We start from the raw sequence: 16,415 nt of genomic DNA, 5'->3' as shown, positions 1-16,415 counted from the left end.
GTATGGGAAGATCCCACATGCTGCGGAGCGGCTGGGCCCATGAGCCGTGGCCGCTGAGCCTGCGCGTCCGGAGCCTGTGCTCCGCAAGGGGAGAGGCCACAACAGAGGAAGGCCCGCATACCACAAAAAAAAAAAAAAAAAAAAAAAAAACCTGTACCACATCGAAGGAGTTTCCCCATCAACCATCAGCTATGACATGTGGTGCTTTTTAGGATACAGATGCATTGTTTACAAACAGCTAATGGGTGAAACCACCGACCAACACGTAGGATTTCAGGATAAACAAGAAAAATCACATGATCATATCACCAGATGCAGAAAACATATCAGACAAAATCCAATGTCTGTTACTAATAAAAACTCTCAGTAAACTAGGAATAGAAAGGAAGCTCCTCAACTTCATACCTACAAAACCAGCTGGTGGCACAGTGGTTAAGAATCTGCCTACCAATGCAGGGGACATGGGTTCGAGGCCTGGTCAGGGAAGATCTCACATGCCATGGAGCAACTAAGCCCATGCAACACAACTACTGAACCCGCACTCTAGAGCCTGTGAGCCATGACTTCTGAGCCCTCGTGCCACAACTACTGAAGCCCACATGCCTAGAGCCCATGCTCCGCAACAAGAGGAGCCACCGCAATGAGAAGGCTGCGTACCACAACGAAGAGTAGCCCCCACTCGCCACAACTAGAGAAAGCCCGAGCACAGCAACAAAGACCCAATGCAGCCAAAAACAAAACAAAACACCCACAGCTAACAACATAGTTAATGATGTGAAACTCAAAGCTTTCCTGCTAAGGTCAGGTAAAAGACAAGGATGTTCCTTCTTGCCACTTCTTTCCAACCTTATACTAGAAGTTCTAGCTAATGCAATCCGAAAAGAAAAGAAAAGGCATACAGATTGGGGGGAAAAAAAAAGAAAGAAAACTTCATTTGCAGGTTTTATGATCACCTAAGTAAAAAATCCAAAAGAACTGACAAAATAGCTCCAGGAACTGGAGAAAAAAAGCCATCACAGCAAGGTTGCAGGATACGAGGTTAATATACAAAAGTCAATCTCTTCCCTATATACCAGCAATGAATGGGTGGAATCTGAAATTAAAAACACAATACAACTTACATTAGCAACCCCAAAGGTGAAACACTTAGGTATAAATCAAACAAAGTATGTACAAGATCTAAATGAAAAAACTACAAAACTGATGAATGGAAGCAAAGAACTAGATAAATGGAGAAATAGTCCATATTCATGGATAGAAAGACTCAATATTGTCAAGGTATCAGTTCTTCCCAACTTGATCTATAGACTCAACATAATTTCAATCAAAATCCCAGCAAGTTATTTTGTGGATATCAACAAACTGATCCTAAAATTTATATGGACAGGCAAAAGACCCAGAAGAGCTTACACAATATTGAAGGAGAAAAACAAATTTAGAAGACACTACTTGACTTCAAGATTTACTATAAAGCTATAGTAATCAAAACAAGTGTGGTACTGGTCAATGGAACAGAACAGAGAGCTGAGAAACAGACCCTTATAAATACAGTCAACAATCTTTGATAAAACAGCAAAGAAAATACAATGAAGTAAAGACGGTCTTTCAACAAATGTTGCTGGAACAACCAGACATTCACATGAGAAAAAATAAACCTAGACCCTACATTCTTGACAAAAATTCAAAATAATCATAAATCTAAATGTAAAACAAAGCTATAAAATTACTAGAAGATCACATAGGAGAGAACCTAGATGACCCTGAGTATGGCTATGACTTTTCTTATCACTTCATTCCTTCTTCATGCTCTTTTATGTAGAAAGTTTCTAATCTATATTATTATTTTCCTTCTCTCTAAATAACCTTTAAACCATTTTTGCAAGGCAGGTCTACTGGCAAATTTCCTCAATTTTCATTTGTCCAAGAAAGTATTTCTCCTTCAGTTTTGAGGGATAATTTCACAAGGTACAGAATTCTAGATTGGTGAGATTGTTTTGGAGGGTTTTTTGGCAACTCTAAAGATTGCACTCCAATTTCTTCTTGCTTGCATGGTTTCTGAGAAGTCAGATGTCATCTTTACATTTGTTCTTCTAGAAGTGAGGGGTTTTTTGGTTTTGTTTTTACTTCTAGATTCTTTTGGATTTTATCTTTGTGATTTTCTGTACTTTGAAAATGATATGCCTAGGTGTAATTTTTTTGGTATTTATCCTGCTTGGTGTTCTCTAAGCTTCCTAACGCTGTGGTTTGGTGTCTGCCATTAACCTGGGGGAAATTCTCAGCCATTGTTTCAAATATTTTGTTTTCTCTCTCTTTTTCCTTCTGGTATTACCATTACACGTCTGCTACACCTTTTGCAGTTGTCCCAATGTCCTTGGATAGTTTGTTCTGTTTTATATCAATCTTTGTTCTCATTGCTTTTCACTTTTTGAGGTTTCTACTGAGATAGCCTCAAGCTCAGAGATTCTTTCCTCAGCCATGTCTAGTCTACTAATAAGGCCATCAAAGGCATTCTTCATTTCTGTTAGTGTTTCTGACCTCTAGCATTTCTTTTTGGCTCCTTCTCTGCTTCCATTGCCCATCTGTTCTTCAATGCTATCTACTTTATCTATTAGAATACTGAGCATGTTAATCATTGCTGTAAATTCCTGGTCTGATAATTCCAACATCCCTGGCATGTCTGGATCTGATGCTTGCTCTGTCTCCTCAAATTATGTTTTTCTGCACCTTGTAATTTTTTCTTATTAGATAGGATGTATGTGGTAAAATGAACTGCTATAAAAAGACCTTTAGAAAAAGGTGGTGGTAAAGTGTGGGCATTAAGGGAGTGTTCTACAGTCCTATCATTAGGTCCCAGTCTTTAGTGAGTCTTTGTCTCTGGGCTGTGACCATCACAAGGGTTTCAAAGTTTTTTCCTCCCCTTGCCACTCAGGATGGCTAGTGGGCTAGAGTTAGGCATTTCCTTTCCCCCAGGGTCAGTCAGACTGATATAATTTAGCAAGTTAGGTGCTGGTTAAGTAGTTTCTGAGGATGAAACCTTGTTAAGAACAGAGTGCTCTGGCATATTCCAAAATGGTTCCTTTTCCCCTCTCTGCCAGAAACAGGAGGGGATTTTTCGCTGGTATTTACTGTGAGAACCTGGTAGAGCTCCTAGAGGTGAATCTCACACAATTGTGAGGACCCCACTATGACTGGGTCCCCTGGAGTTTTTAATTCTCAGATTTGTCCACACTGAGCCTCCAGCAACTCATCAATTACAGTGCAGATTTTCCTACCCAGCTGGTTCCCATACTGGTTTCTGCTCAGAAGTCTCTGCTCCAGTAAGCTGTGACTCCCTGTATTCTCCCGTCTCTCCAATCTTGCAGGAAGTGATTTGCCCTGTGTCCTCCTCTCTTAACAGATCCAAGAAGAGTTGGTGACTTTTTCAGTCTGTTCAGCTTTTTTTTTTTTTTTTTTTTAAAAGAAGATGTTGGGGGTAAGAGTTTATTTATTTATTTTTGCTGTGTTGGGTCTTCGTTTCTGTGCAAGGGCTTTCTCCAGCCGCAGCAAGCGGGGGCCACTCTTCATTGCGGTGCATGGGCCCTCTCACTATCGCGGCCTCTCTCATTGTGGAGCACAGGCTCCAGACGCACAGGCTCAGCAGCTGTGGCTCATGGGCCCAGTTGCTCCGTGGCATGTGGGATCCTCCCAGACCGGGGCTCGAACCCGTGTCCCCTGCACTAACAGGCAGATTCTCAACCACTGTGCCACCAGGGAAGCCTTGTTCAGCTTATTACTGATTGTTAGGATGGAGTGGTGACTTCCAAGGTCCTTACAGGCAGAACAGGAAACGAGAAGTCTGGCAATGACTTTTAGATACAAAACCAAAGGTACAATCCATGGAAGAAATAATTGATAAGCTGGACTCCATTATTAAAATCTTCTGCTCTCTGAAAGATACTATCAAGGAAGTAAGACAAGTCATAGACTGGGAGAAAATATTTGCAAGAAACATCTAATAAAGGACTGTTACCTAAAATATACAAAGAACTCTTAATGGACCAAAGGTCTTAACAGATACCTCACCAAAGACAACATACAGATGGCAAATAAGCATATGAAAAGATGCTCCACATCATAAGTCACGAGGGAAATGCAAATTAAAGCAAGAGATACCACTACACATATATTAGAATGACCAAACCCTGGAAACTGACAACATCAAATGCTGTCAAGGATGCAGAGCAATAGGAACTCTCAATTCATCACTGGTGGGGATGCAAAGTGGTACAGTCACTTTCAAAGACAATTTGGTGGTTTCTTACAAAACTAAACATTCTTACCATGTGATCTAGCAATTGCACTCCTTGGTATTTATCCAAAGAGTTGGTAAATTACATGTACACAAGAACCTGCACACAGATGTTTATAGCAGCTTTTTCATAACTGCCCAAATATGGAAACAATCAAGATGGCTTTCAGAAGGTGAATGGATAAACAAACTTGGTACAAGTGGAGAGTGGAATATTATTCAGTGCTAAAAAGAAGTTAGCTATCAAGCCTTGAAAAGGCATGGAGGAAACTTAAACACATACTACTAAGTGAAAGAAGCCAATCTGAAGTCTACATACTATATTATTCCAACTACTGATATTCTGGAAAAGGCAAAACAATGGAGATGGTAAAAAGATCAGAGGTTGCCAAGGGTTGAGGGAGGAGGGAGAAAAACAGGCAGGGCACAGAAGATTTTTAGGGAAGTGGAAATACTCTGTATGATATTGCAATGAAGGATATGTCATTTTATACTTGTTGAAACCATAGAATGCACAACACCAACAGTGAACCCTAAGATAAACTATGGAGTTAGGGTGATTAGGATATCAATGTAGGTTAGTTAATCATAACAAATATACCATTCTGGTGGTTGATAATGGAGGAAGACTATGCATGTGTGAGGAAAGGGGTTATATGGGAACTCTCTGTACCTTCCTCTAAGTTTTGCTGTGTACTTAAAACTGCTCTTAAAAACAAAGTCTTTTTAAAAAAGTAAAACTGTCTTTATCCACAGATGGCATTGACCATTTGTATAGAAAATCCTATAGATTCTACCCCAAAGCTATTAATAAATTAGTGAGTTTATTAGCAAGGCTGCATGATCCAAGGTCAGTATAATAAAATCAATTGTATTTTTATATACTAGCCACAATCAGAAGTAGAAATTTATAAATGCCAATAAGAGAAAAAAATATGAACTACTTAGGGATAAATCTGATAAAAGATGTCTAAGACATACAGTGAAAACTACAAAGCACTGCTGAGAAAAATTAAAGAACTAAATAAATGGAGAGATATACCATATTCATGGATCAGAAGACTCAATACTGTTAAGATGTCAATTCTCCCCAAATTAAAGATGCAATGTAATCCCAATCAAAAGCCCACGAGGCTTTTTTGTAGAAATTGAAAGCAGATTCTGAAATCTACAATAGCCAGTCAAAAGATCTACAATAGCCAGTCACATTTTGAAAAAGAACAAAGTTGGAGGACTTACACTACCTGACTTAAAGACTTGTGGCAAAGGTACAATAATGGAGACAGTGTGGCAATGACATAAAGATAAACAAATGGACAAGTGGAACAGAACGGAAAGTCCAGAAATAGGCCCACACCATATATGGTCAATTGATTTCCGACAACAGTAAAGTAATTCAGTAGAGAAAGGATACTCTTTTCTTTCGAACGGTGCTGCAACAAATAGATATGCAAATGAAAAAAAGAAATGCATTTCATCTTGCTATATTAAAAAAATTCAAAGTAGGTTTTGTAAAACCTACTTTGTAAAAAAAAAAAAAAAAAAAAACCTATTGTAAAACCTAAAACTATAAAATTCCTAGAAAAAAAAAGGCAGTAAATCTTTGTGGCTTTAGGTAGTCAAAGATTTCTAATTGGACTTCATTAAAATTAAGAACCTCTGCTCTTTAAAGGACATTGTTAAGAAAACCAAAAATATAAGCCACAGATGGCGAGAAAATATTTCTAAAACAAATATCTGACAAACATATAAAAGGATATGTTTAAAATTCTTAAAACTCAATAATAAAAGACGAACAACCCAATTAAAAATAGGTAAACAATTTGAACACATACTTCATTGAAGATGACACGCTGATGACAAATAAGCACATGCAAAGATTCAGTCATTGGGGAAATACACATTAAAACCACGAGGAAATGCAACTACACACCTACTTGAATGTCTCAAATTAAAAAGACTTTCTATAACATTCTTTGGTGAGGATCTGAAGCAATTGGGACACAAATTCTTCTGGTGGCGATGTAAAATTGTACAACCACTTGTGAAATGAGTCTGGCAGTTTCTTTAAAAGTTAAACATAATGGGGATATATGTATATGTATAGCTGATTCACTTTGTTATAAAGCAGAAACTAACATACCATTGTAAAGCACTTATATTCCGATAATGTTCAAAAAAAAAAGTTAAACATACGCCTCAGTCATTCCACCAGTATTTACCTAAGAAAAATGAAAATGTATGTCCATACAAAGACTTGCACATGAATGTTCATGGCAGTTTTATTTGTATAATACAAAATACGCATCAACAGGTGAATGGATATGCAGATTGTGGTCAATTTATGCAAGGGAATACTATTCTGTAATGTAAGAGAATGAAATACTAATGCATGGAACAACGTGGATGAACCTTAAAATAGTTACACTGAGATAGAGGCCAGACCCCACCCGCCCCAACAAAAGAGCACATACCGTATGATTCCATTTATACAGAAAAATAAAAAACAAATTTATAGCAATAGAAAGCAGATCAGCAGCTATCTGGGGATGTGGGAGGGACAACAGTAAGATTTACAAAGAGACATGAGGAAAACTGTCGGGAGTAATGATTACGTTTATTATTTGGATTGTACTGATGGTTTCACAGGTGTATACACGTATCAAAGCTTCCTAAAGCGTACACTTTACATATATGCTATTTACGACGTCAACCACAGCTCTATAAAGCTGTTTTTAAAGGAGAACATCTGAAACACTGACATGAGAAAATGTCTATCACACATATTAAATTTTAAAAAAAGCTGTGGGGGCTTCCCTGGTGGCGCAGTGGTTGAGAGTCCGCCTGCCGATGCAGGGGACACGGGTTCGTGCCCCGATCCGGGAAGATCCCACATGCCGCAGAGCGGCTGGGCCCGTGGGCCATGGCCGCTGAGCCTACGCGTCCGGAGCCTGTGCTCCGCAATGGGAGAGGCCACAACAGTGAAAGGCCCACGTAGCACAAAAAAAATAAAAATAAAAATAAAATAAAAAATAAAAAAAGCTGTGGAATTATATCATGATCTCATTTATGTAAAATATGTGTGCTTATACTGACTATACAGTATGTGTGCATGTATGTAGAGAAAAAAGCCTAAGGAAATATATTGTTAATCTGTTTACAGTTTGAGGTCGGAGAAACAATATAGATACAGCGTTTCATTTTATGTATCCCTATATTGTTTGAACCTTGTGTAACAAATATGCATTACTTCTGAAATTAAAAAAGAAATTAGCAGTTCTAAAAGCCACTGGGCAAGATGAACTTGAAGGTAAAAGCCAAAATCACTTCTTTGTACGGCAGAAACTAACAACATTGTAAAGCAACTATACTCCAATTAAAAAAACAATAAAAAGTAAAAAATAAAACAAATCGACTTATATATGAAAAAAATGGAGTCTTTTCTTTGGAGAATGATCCCCAATCGTGGAGAACAGGGAGGGGGCACATGCCTCAGAGTCACCTGGACTGATCAGACTCAGAACTGCTCTGTCCCTCTCCCAGGAGAGAATCCCTACTTCCATGAGCTACTTGGATGGACAACAGCGTTCGTCTAATCTTCAGGTATCCTGAGGCACAAAAGCGCCAAGAGCTCTCAAAGACCCACAGTTTTACCTCCGATTTTCAGTGGGTATAAGGAATATCCAAGGCTATGGTAAAAAAATCTGACAATGTTTCTGAGCCCACGCTCTTGGGGTATTTAGTACCTTGGATAATTTTCTGCTGCTGTTCCCGGATTTCATCAAAACCCAAGCCTCTGGTCTCCTCCGGCTCCTCGAAGAGCCAAGGGTTGGGTACTCCTCGCTTGGCCCCTCCAGTCATCAGGCTGGACCTGAGAACAAGATTAAAGGCGTTACATAACTCGAGAAATACAGCTCTGCTGCAAATCACTCCCATGAGTGCAGAGGGGGCTAGCCTCGCCCGCTTTGAAAATTCAATTCGACTGCAATTTATTGCATGCTTAGTTTATGCCAGCAACTGTGCTCAGTGCTGGAAGAGATACGCAGATGAATAAGGCCCAAGCCTGGCCCCCAGGAGAATCACAGCCTGTAAAGGAGACCGTGGCAACGCATAATAGTTGTACTAACCCTCCATGAGACATCTGAGTCAATAATCATAATTGAAGGTCTTAAATTTCAAAACACAAGGCCAAATGGAAGCGGCCTTTCTATCAGGACAAAGTCTCACAGGTGGCACCAAAGGCACAAATACTATTTCTCAAGAAGATATAATGTTGCCACTACAGGTTATAGCATTAAAAATGACCAGTGACTTTCTTGTTAGAGGGTATTTGGCTGCTCAGATAGAAACACATGCAGGGTTTCAAAACCAATTCTATGAATAGAGCATAGCATTTATAACACAAATTCTGAATCTTGACTCCCTCTCATAACCCATACGCTCCTTCTGCACCAGACATATTGGGCTCCTTGCTGGCCAAGGAACACAGAACACACATTTCTGGCCTCAGTCCCATGTTTGCAGGATCCTTCTCACCCCAGGTATCTCCTCTCCTGCCTCCACCTGCCCACATTCTGTCCAAACTGTGAGGACCATCCTGTGGATGAAACCATATCTGACCATTTCTACCCAGATGGGAACAGCCACTCACTTTATAGTGTGACTCATAGGATCCTTTATAAAATGACGGTAATGGGGGACTTCCCTGGTGGCGCCGTGGTTAAGAATCCACCTGCCAATGCAGGGGACACGGGTTCGAGCCGTGGTCCGGGAAGATCCCTCATGCTGCAGAGCACCTAAGCCCATGCGCCACAACTACTGAAGCCGGTGCACCTAGAGCCCGTGCTCCACAGCAAGAGAAGCCACCGCAATGAGAAGCCCGCGCGCCGCAACGAAAAGTAGCCCCCGCTCGCCGCAACTAGACAAAGCCCGCGCGCAGCAACAAAGACGCAAAGCAGCCAAATATTATTAAAAAAAAAAAAAAAAAAAAAAAAAAAAAGAATGGGCTGTGCTCCCCAGCTCTACTTCTTGACCCTTGGGGTTCACGCTTCAGCCCCCGTGATCCAACTTCTACCCCGTCACTCTGCTGAGACTTTTCTCAACCATAACCTCCTTCCTGCCAAAACCTTGCCCCGGTTCTCACTTCACCCGTCCTCCAGGCCTCACTGGCCACGGCTGACCTTCTTCCAGTATCCAGGAAACCCCTTCTCCCACGGGCAGGTCCTTCTCTGTAACTTGCAGGTACCTCTTCTTCCATCTGCCCTTTAAATAGAAGTGTGCCTCAGGGATTCTATTTAGATCTTCTCTTCTTGCTATACTGTCTCACCCTGGGCAATTTTATCTGTGGTTTCAGGCTGTAAGCACAGATGCTAGCAGTGCTTAGACCATTTTTATGCCCCAATGCGAATGAAACAGGCCATATTCTCTTGAGTCATCATGGTGGTGGATTCTTACCTGGGGGCTCCCGCCCTGGCAGGGCACTATCAGAAATCTGACGGTGGGGGAAGAATGGCATACAAATAGTTGAAAAGAAACCCCACATATCACAATCCAGGTGAGGCAGGTCCTCCCCCACCATCCCGATTGAAAAATCACCGACTTTCACATTTCTCTACCCACACCATCTCCCCTACAGGCTCTTCTATCTACATTTATGGATTTTCCTTTAGGACTCTCCAGCTGGGAACTGCACTCCAAATTCAGCACACCCAAAATCAAATTCACTGCTTTCACCTCATAAGCTGTTTCTTCTCCTATCCTCTCTAGCGGCGTCACTGGACTCCCAAGTCATCCAACCCCAGCCCCCCCACCCCCCACCCCCGCCACATCTCATCAATTCCCAAGACCTCCCTTGGAGCTGGTTCTCAAGTCCATGCCCCATTTCCATCCCCACTGGTGCTGCCTCAGCTCAGAACCTCGCCATCTCTCATGTAGAAGATGCTCATAGCCTCCAACCGGGCTCCTTGCTCCCAGTCACCCCGATTCAAATCACCTTACACTCTGCTGCCAGAACGATCTTTCTAGAAGAGACCTCCCCTATTTTAAAACTGTTACGACTCCCTAGAAGCTACAGGTCAAACTTAAGCTTTACAACATGGCCCCAGTGATCTCTGCAACGTCATCTCCCGACACCCCCTTCCATACCCCACTCTTCCTTAGCCTTAAGACTCTTACCACGTCTCAGACAAAGGCACAAACTTTCACACTCTCATGTTTTTGTATGAGTCTGGAGGGTCCCCACCCCCACCCCTTTGTCCATCTGGCAAAATTCTATTCATCCCCTAAGGCTCAACTCAAATGTCACTTCTGCTGTTTAGTCTTTCCCGATTCCCGTCCCCACCCCCCTCTCTTCCCTTAAATCAATCACTCCTGGTACTCTCATGGCACTTCGTGCAAAACCTCCAACGTGGCATTTATCAAGCAGGATTGTAGTTAGTTATTTACTCATCTGTCTCCCTTCCTAAATTATGAGCTCTGGAAGGAAAGAGGCCACATGACAGTCATGTTTATATCCCTAGGACCAGAAAGACGGTTCCTCTGAGTATGCTGGAGAAGCATTCAGTACGTGTTTATGAAACAGAACCAAGAAAACCACTGAGCTTTTTAAGCGAGAGACAAAATGAAAGGGGTATTTAACATTTATCTTGAGATTTTTTTTTAAAAAGGCAAAAGAAATCTTAACTGCTACCTGCCTTCAAGAGTTCAGCAGCAAAGACTGACGTTGTTCAAGCAGATGGAGAGAATTTTAACTTGAATGGAAATTCTGTCACTAAAACACCTTGCAGCTCAAGCCCACTTTTGGAAGGACGATGGAGGAGTTTCTCCTTTGAAAAGTCAGTTAAAGAAAGGAAATGCTAAATACGATGCTTCTGAGGTTAGGGTAGACTTCAAGTGTTTCTAAAAATAAATCCATCATTTTTACCCATATCTTCAAGATGGAACTTATCTAATAAATGGAACTTATCAAATAAATGCCACATTACTAAACAGGTTAGATATCTGTCTTAAAAAGGTTTTACCAAAAAGTTCCATAGCCCCTTCTGACACTGTAAAAATATTTCATTTTTATCCCCAAAAGAAAGTGACACACATTATTAAATTATGACAACATGGGGGGGTTGCAGTTAATCCATGTTTTTCTGCTGACAAATGTAGTTGAAACTTGTTAGAGTTGACAGGGAGGGTGTTCTTATCAACCGAATGTAAAACTGAAAAAGCAGTGAATTCCAAAAAGCAGCTTCTCTTAGCATTTCCAAAAGACGTCAAAGTGACCATAAAATGTTTTGTCTGAAAAAACAGCGAGTATTCAGAGAGGTCTGCAGTCAGGACTAGAGATGATATTTCCAGGGTGTCAGTGAGTTGAATCGAGTCTACAGAGCTTTGTAACTAGACTTGCCTGTAGGTGTGAAAATGCTACTATGGTCTGAAAGGGTGATTCGTTTCTCAAAGCTTTCTCACCTAGCTTCTTTCCATGAATATAAAGACGCACAGAGGCTCAAATTTCAATCAGAAATAGTTTCCTCTGACATACATTCTTTAAAGGCAAAATCTGGCAACAATATCCAGGCTGGCTTACACTGAGGAGAGGCTGCAGTCAGGGAGGTAGACCAGAAGCCTAGTGCAATTTAGGCAGAAGGGGATGGGGGTCTGGAGGAGGGAAACGAAAAGATGGAATGGCAGGGAAGGCACAATTCACCCAGCAATTCACAGGAAAGCTCCACAAGTGCTGGTGAGTAGAATGGAGACAGAGGATAAAGATTTCCAAACTGGGTGACTTGGAGAATTGACACAACTTAGGGAAATGTTTCATTTCCTTTCGGGATTTTCTCAAATTTCGACATAACTCCCGTAACAACCCCAAAGTAAAACTGCTGTCAAGATCATAAGCTATGGATTTGTGGCTACTTGTAGCCATACTTACTAGACAGCTAACTTCTTTAAGTCTAGTACTCTGTCCAATTCTGTTTTTGTAACCCATCCACCTATTCATCCAACCATCCTACCTACACACACTTACTGACTCCCTTCTATGTGCCAGCATGAATCTAAGGGCTTGGAAGAGAACAAGAGAGACAAGTACCTGACCTCAGGGAGCTGGTACTCCAGGGACAATAAATGCCTAACACTGTGCCTTTTGCAAAGTACTCAAATTCTTTTTGTTGTTAACTAATTGAATAATTATTCAATTTGTTTAGACTAATTAGTATTAGTCCAGAACAGTAAGACCTCAAGCAAGGAAAATCTCTTACTTATATTGTCATCCAAGGCAAGCCTCACAACATCTTTAAGATCTACCGCCAGCAAACAGTTAAAACTTAAACATTAAAACTTAACAAAACAGTTCACAGAAGAACACAAATGCAGGGAGGGAAAAGGCCACCAGAAGTCATTATTTTGGCCTCTGACCTGAATTTGAGAAACCTCTGTGTGCTATTCTTGAGTCATCCAGGCAATCTAAAATCAAGCAAATAAAACCAAAGCGAACAATTCTTTACTTTTACCTTAATGTCACTGTCATGGTACCTGAAAAGTCGGAGGAGGACAGGAACGGGTGATTAAAAAACAAAACAAAACAGAATTCTTAGGTTTTGTCTATTTTTAAAATTGAAGTATAGTCGATGTACAATGTGCTAATCTCTGCCGTACAGCAGTGACTCAGTTATACACATGTAGACTTTTTAAGTTTCCATTATCGTTTCACAGGATACTATAGTTTTCTGTGCTATATATTACGACCTTGGTGTTTAAAAACCTAAGAATTCTAAGTGAGAGACAAATTAGCTGCTCTGCCAGATGTCTGGTGACTGAGCGCCATCTGCTGGTTAGCGGTTAAAGTTCAAGTACAAAATAAATGTTAAGCAATCCAATAATTACCATTCTATCACAAGCAGCTCCTTACTTTATTACACATTGGAGTCTTGAAAACACATTTAGAAAAAGAGTGAAAATCAACAATATGCTTACATATTACAAGGGAGTTCCTGTTGTGCCTTTTCGACACTCATTTCAGTAACAAATGTTCTACATCTTCTTTCACTTTGTTCTGCATGACCAAACACACTTAAATGATAAATTCAATGAGAACCCAATGAGGCTGACAATTTGCATTTAGGCATTAGGCGTGCCCAGTGATTTCCATCTTTGCCTCAACCTGTTTTCCCCTTTATATTTGTTTCCATTCTCACTCATTTAAAGATACAAGGCACTAAAATATTCAATTAATTGTGCAAATTAACACTGTTCTCCAGACAAAAATGCAAGTCCAGTAAAATGAAATTTTTGGCTGGCAGGGAGCAGAATTAAACACTACAGTGCTCTACGGTGTTAACAATTCTATGCTAGAATTTTATATTTGTCAGCTGATGTACAAACATCCAAATTTGGCATTGAAACTGTTGAAGGGTGTGAACAAACAATGTATATGCTCAAGGCACACAAAAGCCAAGCACCGCCTACACAGTCATCATTTCCACCTCAATAACCTTGTTTCCTATCAATTAATCTAGTTCATATCCAAAAACTCAAATTCATAATAACCATGGCATCCTCTCCGTCTGGAGCCAAGGCCCAGAAATCTGTAGTCTCCCTCAGGTGATTTTTAAGCAACCAGCCAGGCACCAATACACAGATGGGTATGGAAATTACAGGTCTGGAAAGAGTATGGTTAAAGAATGAGGGAAACCATAAGGGGTACAAACCCTACTCACTCTCAAAGGGCGACCTCAAGTCTCGTTCTATCCAGTTCTTCTCAACTTCCTCCACCTCACATGGATCTCTCTCTTTTCCAATCTCTTAGACCATTTATGGCCCAGGCCACATCATTTAGCACTTACTTATAAGCCATCACGGACTGTTCTCCAATTGTGTTGAGCAGGATAGAAAGATGTGCCACCTCTGAATTCCCCTCTGCTAAGATCAGTGACAGCCAAGTGTTCTGGAATGTCTATAGACCCCTTCACAAAAGCATAAATATACACCCTCACAAATATTTCTCTCACCCGAACTTCACAACATTGAGGAGTCATGATTATTTTCATTTTACAGAAAACGAAATGGAGTTAAGATTCACACCCAGGTTTTCTAACTGTAAACCCTTTGCTCCATCCACTGAATTACGTGTGCAAAGTTAGCAATCCTTGGCTGGATTCTACAAAGTGCAGTGAACAGGAGGGCAAAGTACTCAAAGCCAGCGAGAAGGAACAGATGATGAGGGTCCCTGCAAGGGACTAAATTTCAGAGAAAGGGAGGCCCGAGAAACAAAACCCATAGCCAAGGTCGAGGAGATGAGTTCTAAGTCTTCTTCTGCCATTAACCCGCCCTGGGCACGATGACAGTTTCCTCATCTGTAAACCAAAAAAGTAATCCCTTCTCTGCTTACCTTGAAGATTATTATGACGGTCAAATAAAATAATCTGTATGAAAGTGCTTGGCAAATACAGAAGAGGGGGAGGAAGAAACAAAGCTTTTTTAAAAAATTTACTTTTATTTTTTGCTGCATTAGGTCTTCATTGCTGTGCACGGGCTTTCTCTAGTTGCGGCGAGCGGGGGCTGGCTCTTGGTTGTGGTGCGCGGGCTTCTCATCGCGGTGGCTTCTCTGGTTGTGGAGCACAGGCTTCAGTAGTTGTGGCTGGCGGGCTCTAGAGCGCAGGCTCAGCAGTTGTGGCGCACGGGCTTAGTTGCTCCGCGGCATGTGGGATCTTCCGGACTAGGGCTCAAACCTGTGTCCCCCGCATTGGCAGGCGGATTCTTAACCACTGTGCCACCAGGGAAGTCCCTCTTTTCTTAATAGACAAGAAAATCCTTTTTTTTTTTTTTCCAGTTTCTTTACAATGTTCACTTATAAGCACAAGTTGCAAAGTATTAATATAGGCTTTATAAAAAATAAATCAACATAACTTACAATACAGTGTGTATAGGTAACTCCTTTCTTCTTCCTACTTATTCACTGCCTGGAATTTGATTCCTTTTTCAATTCCCAAGTGAGTTTTATCATTTAAAAGTAATGCATGAGGACTTCCCTGGTGGCGCAGTTGTTAAGAATCTGCCCGCCGATGCGGGGGGACACCGGTTCGAGCCCTGGTCCGGGAAGATCCCACATGCCGCGGAGCAACTAAGCCCGCGAGGCACAACTACTGAGCCTGTGCGCGGCAACTACTGAAACCCGCACACCTAGAGCCCGTGCTCTGCAACAAGAGAAGCCACCACCCGCCGCAACTAGAGAAAGCAGCCCCCGCCCGCCGCAACTAGAGAAAGCCCACACCCAGCAAATGAAGACCCAACGCAGCCAAAAAACATAATAAAAGTAACCATGCAGAAGTAGGAAATCTTTTTATTTTCCCCATCAAAAGTCACAACTGTACCAGTAGTTAAAGACTACATTCTAAACAAGATACCGTTTCTCACCCATCAGATCGGCATAACCCAACCAGTTCTGTAACACCCGCCGACACCTACGGTGTAGGTAAACGGGCTCTCCCACATACCGTCAGAGGAAACAAAGCACTATAACTTTTAAGAAACAGACACGGCAGAACCTGTTACATTTTGAACACCCATACCTTTTGTCCCAATAACCCCACTTAGGGGAATCTGTCCTATAGAGGTAGAAGCCACATTCTTCATGGATATTTACCGCATCATTGTTTGTAACGGCAAAAAACTAAACCACCCAATATTCATCAAATGGGGAGTGGCTGGAAAAGTGACTGCCTATTTCTATTGTGAAATAATGCAGCTATTGAAGAGAATTTTGTTAAATCTATTTTTGTTAGAGGAATGCCCAAATTTAAACGAAAAACAGTAAATTACAGAGTAATATGTAAAATTCTTTTTTTCACAAACTAGGAAAGGAAAATGCATATTCATGTAACTACACTTGTAAATATTTGTACAAGCACAGATAAATGTGGGGAGGTTAACACAGGTTACGTCAGGAGAATGACACTGGAGGGAAGAAAGGGGGAGAGGGTATTAACTTTGCGCCATACCTCAGTGTGGACTGACTTGTTATAATGAGTATTATGTGGATAAGTTGTTTTAAATCCAATTAAAGATGAGTCATTTCGGGCTTCCCTGGTGGCGCAGTGGTTGAGAGTCCGCCTGCCGATGCGCGGGACGCGGGTTCGTG

At 41.2% G+C, this 16,415-nt stretch overlaps 1 protein-coding gene across 7 annotated transcripts in view; it reads right to left on the bottom strand.

Moving 5' to 3' along the window:
- STX8 (syntaxin 8) overlaps nt 1-16,415 on the bottom strand; it is a 251,274-nt gene that overhangs the window by 197,653 nt on the left and 37,206 nt on the right. For all 7 annotated transcript variants that reach the window (XM_024127731.3, XM_028498179.2, XM_055089710.1 and 4 more), the window contains one exon: nt 8,035-8,159. In XM_024127731.3, coding sequence (XP_023983499.1) covers nt 8,035-8,159 — 125 coding nt within the window. The remainder of the gene's footprint in view (nt 1-8,034; nt 8,160-16,415) is intronic.

The sequence above is a fragment of the Physeter macrocephalus genome, chromosome 14 (assembly GCF_002837175.3).
Source record: "Physeter macrocephalus isolate SW-GA chromosome 14, ASM283717v5, whole genome shotgun sequence".
NCBI lineage: Eukaryota > Metazoa > Chordata > Mammalia > Artiodactyla > Physeteridae > Physeter > Physeter macrocephalus.
This window is presented reverse-complemented; position numbering and strand designations above follow the sequence as displayed.